Here is a 9,267-nt window from a genome sequence, read left to right on the forward strand (position 1 = left end):
GGAAAGTGGAAGTAGGTTACAACGCAGCAAAAACTATATTAATTATAGTTTAAATGGATTATGACTGTCAGATTTGTTTGTCATGTGTCTTAAAACATGTAACTGCAAGATACTAAAATCTGCAATCAAGGATCTTTGTACGAACTCAAAAAAGTCTCATCAAATTCTTCTAAAATCAGCTGACCTACATTCATTTTTATAGCTACGTTCAGATGACAACTATTGTCTTATTTCTGTGTAATCGTCTAATTGTAGCGGAAACATCTGATAGTTAATAAACAAAGCAAATAAATGTTATATCTCACAACATGCATGCATCACTTAAAAAGAATGAATCCAGTTATTTTCCAGACGTTTTATTTCTGATACACAAGAAAATATCTGCAGTGTAAAGAACCCAAAGAGCTTATGATCCGGTTTCAAAACAGCCGATCAATATAACTTGCATCACTTCCTCGATAAAGATACATTCTCACTGGATCAAGTGTGAACATTAAAGTACAAAACAGTAGTTCCACTTAAATTAAACAAGAAATAAAAACTACCAAACATATGAAATGGAAAATAATATGCATTTATGAAAAGAGATCTATGAGTATTCACTCTATCAATAACTATAAAATAATCATTTATTAAGCTCGCTACATTAATCTAAATAACGAATCATAATTTACAAAGCATTATAATGGCATACAAACTCAAAAATCACTTGGTGGTAGGTCAGCAGTATAATAAACTCATAAGGATATAGGAGTATGTCCTTTGCTTTCAAAACCTTCCCATCCACATTTACTACTAATAGAATATTTTTATCACACTAACTCTTTATTGGGCAAAAGCGGTAAATATATGAGTACAAAGTGAAAGTTCATAATATAGTAGCTTAATATGACCCTCAAAGTAAAACTATTCACATGAGCTCTGTTCAAAGCCTAGTGAACTGCCTGTGTAGTCTGTATGCTCAAGCAGCATTGCATGCATTGCAATATGGCGGACAAAGCAGAAGAAATATAAATATGCATTGTATAAAATACTGAAAAGAACCAGTAAACGCAATTTAAATGTATTGTAAGTAAAATGCGGTTCACATGAGAAACACTAGCTAATTGAGCACTGATTCTTAACTATGCAGAGACACTTTTTACTTCTTATACGCTTTTTGGGTAATTTCGTCATCAGCACAGTACACTCTATTTATTTATTTTTGCAGTAATCAGTTTGTCCACAAGGTGGCAGCACTGAACTGGCCCTTTGCTTCACAGAAACGGAGGAGACTGACTGTTGAAGATGAGTGCTTTTGTGAGGAGACTACAATACACATGAGATTATATCTTAAACGAGTACAAAGAAATTTGTATCGCTCATAACTTTAGAGAGAAAAGTTTAGAAACTGGACAAGGATAAATCGTTGTAGTGCGCATGCGTCAAGCGCATTCGTTTGTGCACGTCGTTATCTGATCTGTGTTCAGCTGTGCGCATGCTCTAAACCGAAGTATACTTTTGGGCTTTTTAAGCAGGCAGCTCACAAGGTTTTACACAGAGCTTGGAAGTGATGACAACAGCACAGCAGCACGTGGAGGGGGACGATAATGGCCATCTCCCATTCTGAGCATTAAACCAGCAGTCCGTCAGTGAAGCGACAAAAGTCTGGAAACAGGAAATGCCACCTGATACCTGAAAGAGCACAGGACGAAACACCGGAAGCACTGAAAACATCAGTCTATCTATCCATGCTGAAAGGTGTGCTCAGAGAGCCAGAACTCAAAGAAAGAACGTGATTGGCCGAGACTCTTGAGCTGGTTTCCCTCTGGTCCTCTCTCGGCTGTCACTGGTTTGCTTAACTCTGTGAATTCTGTACGTCACAACAATAAAAAGTGGCTTAATAACAGAATCACGGTTGAAATAGCATCTCATTATTTTTTAATCACATATGCTATGTTTATGGTCTAGCCAATTATTAATATATCCGATATTAAGGAAAACATTAAAATAAAATTAATTTGTCACACTGCAGGCATGGTCTGATACACTAGTATTTTAAATTAGATTTTATTTACATCCATTATTTTAATTGTAGTTTTAGTATTTTTTAAATAAAACTATTCATCAATCATTATTTTGTTTTAGTTTAGTTTTAGTAGAACTTGAACTTCTTAAAAATATAAAATGTGGAATCTGAAATAAAGATTGTTTACCTATTTACATTTGTTTCAGTTCATGTTTATTTTTTTATTTTTACATTTTGAGATTATTTATGGTTTGCAATAACCTGCATAAAATGCTTATAATTAAATTAAAATAGTTACATTTCAAAATATACACACCTTCCTCTTCGCTAATAAGCTTTTGGTCTGTATGTCCACCCTCCGCATGAGTTCATGGACCCATTTCTCTCTGGGGTCAGTGCAGACCATACGGCCACGTTTCAATGTGAAGCTGTAGTGGGACAATTGCATTACACCATATTAATTATGAGGTTTAAAAAAGGCAATCACAAAGACAGATCTCTCTCCTGCAGTTCACTGCAGTGCAATGCATTTTATTGCATCACTTCACTGTGTGTCACGTCACATGTCTAAACAATTCATGCACTCGCATCACTTTCACTAAGACCTGTATACAGTATACAGTACATATAAGCAAACAAGGCTTTAAAAAGTGAATCATGTATTTTCATTCAATGCAGATTTATTTATTTTCATAGCCTTCATATTTACTAAGTAACATATATATGTTTCTTACACAACAGCTGGGATGTTGCAGCCTCCGTCCATCTCTTGTTTTCTGTAGCCGATCACTCTTTTCTGAATGGACTGTTTAATTTGCTTGACATACTGCAGACAGCAGTCCTCATACGTGACTAGACATACGTACACATCAGCGGCATAAAAAAACACATGCATTAATTGATTATAATGCAACTTTTTTTTACAGGCAATTACAGATGGATGATTTTGTGGATGGAAGGAAGGGGTGGAAAGACAACACAGGTGTTTATTATATGAGAACTGAAGTGAAACTGAATTAAATAACTAGTCAAAGTATACAAATATACTGCAGAGAAAACACAACATGTTTAGTGACTTCTTTTTAGAACTTAATTAAAGGAACATGACACACTGTCTTCAGTACTTTTATCCTTTTTATTATTTCTCTTTTATTTTCTCAATTAATTATTTTTATTATTTTTAAATACTGAAGAGGATAAATGGGAGAAATATAATCATTTCCTTTTGTTAATTACTGTTTCCAAAAAGACACACTATCTTTCGTGCAATATGCAAAATTATGAAAGATGTAAAAATATACTTTAATAATAATATATACACAAGATAATTAAAAAACATTGAAATAATAAGCTAAATAAAATGTTTACCAAACTTTACATTGCAAGAGTGATTTTATCTAACATTTAAAATAATACAATGCAAAGTCAATTGCTGCACCATTAAATAAATTAATTGGAATTAATTTTAAATTCATTTGTCTCTTATGAATTAATTTGAATAGGCAAAGTACACCCTTGATAATCATTTGTTGTTTTTCTGAATCTCACATGTGCAAAGTAGGTGTTATATAAAAATCAACTATTGTGCAATGTGTTCCGGTATGTTTTCCTAAACTTCACCATTGCAAAAATATTTTTTTTTTTACCTTGTGCCACTGTGAGGTAGAGGAATCCCAGAAGGACGGTGAAGAAGAGGACGCTGAACCGCATGATTACCCAGTGTCTCTACTGCCAAAATGAGACAGAAATCATGCACTTCTTCATCAGATACACTCACTAACACGTGCCCACACAATAGATGCTCTTATAACCTTATCAACACGGAAAGACAACACACTTATCCCCATTTCTCCAGCCTTGACCCTTGACATCAGTAACATATTAATAAAGCTCTTTGTGTTGTCAAAAAGCAGTTAAAATTACGAGAGATGCTGTAAAAATATAATTTCATCATCTCTGAACAAATCTGGCAACAGAAAGACAAACCTAAGAAAACTATAAAGACAAAACTGAATGCAAGCTTTCTTCCTGAACACATTAACCTTAATTGATCTTAAGTAAATCATTAATGAATATCGACTGGTGTTAGATTTTTTTTTTCCGGTCACTCCAAAGCATGCGGTAAAAATGCAGTAATCAATACATCAAATATACACAGAAACCCAACAGGTGAAGGTCGTAAAAGTTTTGCATCGTTGAAGAGTTTAGATTTAGATAAATATTAGATGCTGTAAAAATGATATTGTTTTAATATTAGACTGCTCACCTTGTTTGTCTAGAAAAGTGTAGTTTCTTCCCAGTATCAGGATTCTGTGCAGGTTTCCCAGCTGCACTGATTTATAACGGCCCAGCCCTGATACCAGAGCCAAGTGAAGCCACATCCCTCACGAGGGAATGACAATATGAGATCAGCTTTCATTGTTGGTTAAATGAAAACCACAGTAACCGATTTGTCTATCAGGATTTTTTTTATTCCCTTTGGATCTGATGTGGCTAACCAACATATCAGTTTAAAGGAGTAGTTCATTTTCAAGTAAAAATGGGATTAAAATTTACTCACCCTCAGGCCATTGAGATGTAAATGAGTTTTTTCTTCACTGGAACAGATTTGGAGAAATGTAGCATTGCATCAGTGTCTCACCAATGGATGCTCTGCAGTGAATGGGTGCCGTCAGAATCATAAAAAGTCCAAACAGCTCATAAAAACATAACAAAAAGTTATCCACAGCTCTCAAATAACGTCTTGTGAGGCCGAAAGCTGCATTGCATTATTCAGTTTACTGTTGAATAACAGTTAAAACAGTTGTTTTAATAGAAATTTAACTTTTTATTTTTTTGAAAATGGAAATGCATGGGAAAAAAATGCTGCAAAAACTAATTTCATTCAATAATTAATAGGAGTTATCACAAATACACAAAAGTAACACACTGTATAAAGCCTGTTCCATGAATCTTTGTTTGATTTACAACCTCAAATAATCATTTTTTACTGTGTAGTGATTTTCAAGGCCATATTTTGTTTCTAAAAAGAATGAAAAGTACAGCTGAAATGAACAACTGTAGTTCATGCATGATCTTCTGAGTCTTCAGAAGCCATATTATAGCCTTATAAAAATGTTTCATTAATCCAATTAAATCTGTTACAGTAATAATGCATTAAAATATGTATAAATTGCACACAATATTAATCATAAGACAGTGAATGCAAAAATACTGAGAAGCTGTTTTGGGTTTTATCACATAAGCACAGCTCAAAAAAGTCTTAATTTTCCTGTTCAAGATTCATATTTTTTGTTTAGCTTTGCATAATGCAACAAAGTGCCTAATTTGATGATGATCATTCAGTTCTAGCCAGATATTATATAAAGAAAAAATTCTGAAATACAATTATGGCATGAATTCGGGCCTTGCAGCATTTTAAGAAATGTAAGCCAAACTCAGGGCTGTTTAAACTTGACTCGAGTTGAATGAGACTTCTAGCATTTTGCAATTATACAAAAAAAAAAAAACGAGTGACAGGAGAATGTGCATCAGATTTCGACCTCCAAAGAAACAAACATGCTTCAACTCAAAAGCACAGATGTTACAGCATATCATGTTTCCTTCCTTAAGAACCTTTTGGCGTGGCATCTCAGTCAGCGACATTTCATTTTCTGATTTTCAGGTTGCTATTATGTAAGCTTCTTCTGTTTTTCTAAGCGTTGATTTCAATTTGAGTTTCGTGGGAATTCAAAGCATGTGTAAATTCTACAGCTGAGGGTCTGTTCACCTTTATAAGTTACTTGATTTGCTATTACAATGCAATCAAAATGAATCAAGAGTAGCTTTATGCATAGAATCACCTGAAATAATATATATTTTTTAAGTAGATTTAGTGAATCACATTTATTCCTTCAACTTTTTTTTTCAGATTTAATTGCATAACCTGAAGCCTTATGATAAGCCGTAAAACTTATCATAAAGAATGAGAACAAAAAAAAGACTGTAAGAATATAGCCTATGATTGCTTTTTGTAGCAGTGCAAATAAGAGAAGCTAATCCTAATGGATTTTGAAGTATTGCTAATGACACTGAATCTGCAATTAAATCTTTTATATGTATTTGAGTTATATGTTGATTCTTTTTACTGCTCTGATTCAAGTTCATTTGTTAAACGGTTCATCAGAAAGATTCTTTAGATTGATTTAACTCCTGCGTTTCTGAGTCTTTTGAACGATTCATCAAGAGAATCAATTCATAAGAGATTAATTTGTTCGTGAATTGATCTACACAGGTCACATCATCAAACTTGTCTCTTCGCAGTATGTTAATCGATGGACTGAAGTGGTGTGGATGACTTGTGATGTTTTTATCAGCTGTTTGGATTGTCTTTCTGACGGCACCCATCCACTTCACTGGTGAGCAAGAAATGCTACTTTTCTCCTAATCTGTCCCTAAAAGGCTCATATTAAAGCATGTTCACACAGTTTCAATACTGGAACATTACTGTTTCTAATTCATGTTTTACGATGATGATTCAGTTTTTGCCTGGTGTTAAATAAAAAATACAAACCACGCACACTGCGAACCATAAATACTATAGGCCTACACTGAATGTTGTTAATCTTAAGATTCATATATGAAGGCATGTGGCCTGCATAGTGCCAAAAATAATTTAAATGCAGCAAAACATCAGGGAGCCAGTCCATATAGGATTAAAAAGTGAAAAGATGAATTGGAGCGTTTATTTCCCAAGCTGTTCTCTATCTCAGGTTATATCATGTTCTAACAGTGTTTTGAATCATATGTCAACCTCTTCTGTCACCAGAACATTAAATCATGTTTTCTAAACGTGTTGCCCCTTTGGCCCCTTGTTTCCATTTCAGAGGTGTCTTGAGACGCCAGAGCTTGATGTGGGAATGTGGGATCTGTTAGTGGCCATGTGATAGCGTGGGTCACTGTTTATGCTGTCTCATTTTTCTTCTGATCCATAGCAAGAGCTGAATCTGGATTCTTTTGTTTGTTTCTCACGAGATGCAATGGGTTTTTTTCTTTCGTTTTTAATAAGTGGTGTTCATGGGCTTTTTTGGTTTTAATTACAAGACCAACAACTCTCTCTCTCTCTCTCTCTCTCTCTCTCTCTCTCTCTCTCTCTATATATATATATATATATATATATAATTTTAAATTGCAATAATATTTCAAAATATTATTATTTTTTGCTGTGTTTTTATCAAACAAATGCAGCCTTAATAGGTGTACATATGTAAATCATGTTTTATTTTAGTTTATTTGGTATTATTTACTACCCGCACCTCCCAAAAAAAAAAAAAAAAAAAAAAAAAAAAAGAATTTGTTTGTTAGTGGCTCATGTTCTTATTTTCTGTATATTTCTCGAAGTCCAAAAGAAAACCAGCTCTAAATTATAATTAAGAAAATTCTCATTTGTTTAAAAACTGACATTTATCTGGCGTAAAAAACAGAGAACAAGAACAAAACAGTGTTGGCCTCTGGATCTTTCCTTTCACGTTAGAGATCATCAGAGCATCATCTTGATGGATTAATGGCACTGATGTCTAATGATTGCAAAAATATATTTTAACAAGAAAACATCTCCAGAAAATGATGGTCTGCTGCCAAGCGTACTTGTTATGATGTTTCTTCTGTGCTGAAAAAACAAATATATGCATTGTCCTTCTCACACCATAGGAATCTTTCCCACTTTACAGCGCTGAGGTCATTTTCGGTGAGGTTTTTGGAGAAACTATAGATGTCATTAATCATGAGCGGATCAGATTTGCCTTGAGCATCTAGAGAATTCAAAGGGCTTCCATCATCACTGTTCAAAATCAGTCATAGTCTTCAATCTGTCATAAACACTGGATTCATACAGCGTCTCCTGGAGACAGAGAGATGTAACAAAGATATTCATATTGCTTATCGGAGAAACATCACAAATGAGACGTCTACTCTCCGAACCCTCTCTGCGCTCTCAGATAAAAATAAAAAAAATGTAGCTTTGGGGAACAAACAGCTTGTCATTGGAGCAGAACCTTCAAATTGACAACTTTGTCCCTTATTTCAAGTCAAGCCACATTTATACTGTACAATACAAGCTGTTTCAAAGCAGCTTCACAGTAAGGAAAAAATACATACATTATGCTTAATTAATTAATTAATTATGAAACAACTTCAGTTTCAGCTGGAAAACCGTTTTGCAGAGGAATTTAGCTTGATTTAGTTTAAAATGCACTAAAAATGCAGCTCTTTTTATTCTTACAGGTTTCCTAGTAATATAACCCGATGATAGATACTGCTATAGATATTATTAGTACTTCTAAAAGTATGTTTTTTTTATTTTTTAGACAGTGTAGTTGATGTTCCTCAAGGTTCCGATTTTTGCAGTGATGTCATGGAAGAACCATTTTTGTTTCCCAAAGAACCTTTCATTGAACAGTTCTTAAAATAATTTTGTTTCTTTAATGTTTTCCACGAAAGAAACTTTTTGCAGTAAAGCAATTAAAACCAAAATAAATCGTCATTTGAATGTCTTTATTACATTTTAAATAATTTCAAATTGCCAAATGAGTCATAATAATTACATCCCAACTAATGCTGCTCAACTCCAGTTTGCCCAAGTGTTGATGCTCCTCATAAAAAATACTGATTCCAGTTTTTGCAGCGATGCCATGAAAGAACCGTTTCAAGTTCCCCGAAGAACCCGTCAGTGAACATTTAAAATAACCTTTTTTCTTCTTCTTCTTTGATTTGAAGAATATTTAAACATCTCAAGATTCCATCGGAACCTTTGGAATGAAAGGATTCCATTGATGTTGGACTGATGGCATTGAAAAAGAATCTTGATGTTTAAGAGTGTTTCTGAAATACAGTAGAGAGTCTCCTGCTGCAATAAAGCAATTAAAATAAAATAAAGCATCAGTTTTATACATTTCAGTTCACTTCAAATTGCAAAAATGCATTGAAACCTATTCTTCCGAAGTTCATTGATGATCAATAAATACCATGCATATGTAGTAAAGTTATCAGTGTCTTGTACAAAATGAGTCTTTATCTATACTGGCATCAGTTACATAACATCGGCACGTGGGAAATTTAATCTAAATGTGTCTATTAACGGATGCATCTGAGCTGATATATGTGTCAAATATCTGGCAGAGACCCAGACGTGTGCCTTATAGTCTAACGATTACATAAATGCATTTCTCACTTAAATTGTACTTTCTTGTTACATAAGCACTGAGAACCCAATCCTGAAAGAC

The 9,267-nt window shown here is 33.8% G+C and overlaps 1 protein-coding gene across 2 annotated transcripts; it reads right to left on the bottom strand.

The window, feature by feature from the left end:
• Positions 1-340: 340 nt before the first annotated feature.
• On the bottom strand, positions 341-4,394 carry LOC113045272 (C-C motif chemokine 25-like). 2 transcript variants are annotated; one of them, XM_026205520.1, is made up of 5 exons: positions 4,275-4,394; positions 3,655-3,736; positions 2,743-2,860; positions 2,325-2,436; positions 341-1,852 (listed from the first exon to the last, which is right to left on the bottom strand). In XM_026205520.1, exons 2-5 carry the CDS (start codon positions 3,716-3,718, stop codon positions 1,838-1,840), a joined length of 309 nt encoding a protein of 102 aa, XP_026061305.1. In that variant the 5' UTR covers positions 3,719-3,736; positions 4,275-4,394; the 3' UTR covers positions 341-1,837. The 2 variants fall into 2 exon arrangements, with proteins under 2 accessions (XP_026061305.1, XP_026061306.1); XM_026205521.1 differs by having other exon boundaries at positions 3,655-3,733; positions 4,275-4,385.
• Between the last annotated feature and the right edge of the window lie 4,873 nt (positions 4,395-9,267).

The sequence above is a fragment of the Carassius auratus genome, chromosome 27 (assembly GCF_003368295.1).
Source record: "Carassius auratus strain Wakin chromosome 27, ASM336829v1, whole genome shotgun sequence".
Classification (NCBI taxonomy): domain Eukaryota; kingdom Metazoa; phylum Chordata; class Actinopteri; order Cypriniformes; family Cyprinidae; genus Carassius; species Carassius auratus.

What these genes read in the sequence shown, in the direction of transcription:
- LOC113045272 (XM_026205520.1), bottom strand. Translation starts at nt 3,718, where the DNA reads ATGCGGTTCAGCGTCCTCTTCTTCACCGTCCTTCTGGGATTCCTCTAC. An exon ending in CTACCTCACAGTGGCACAAG is followed by an intron (nt 2,861 to 3,654) that starts GTAAAAAAAAAA and finishes ACGTATGTCTAG; the next exon opens with TCACGTATGAGGACTGCTGT. An exon ending in TGCAACATCCCAGCTGTTGT is followed by an intron (nt 2,437 to 2,742) that starts GTAAGAAACATA and finishes GTCCCACTACAG; the next exon opens with CTTCACATTGAAACGTGGCC.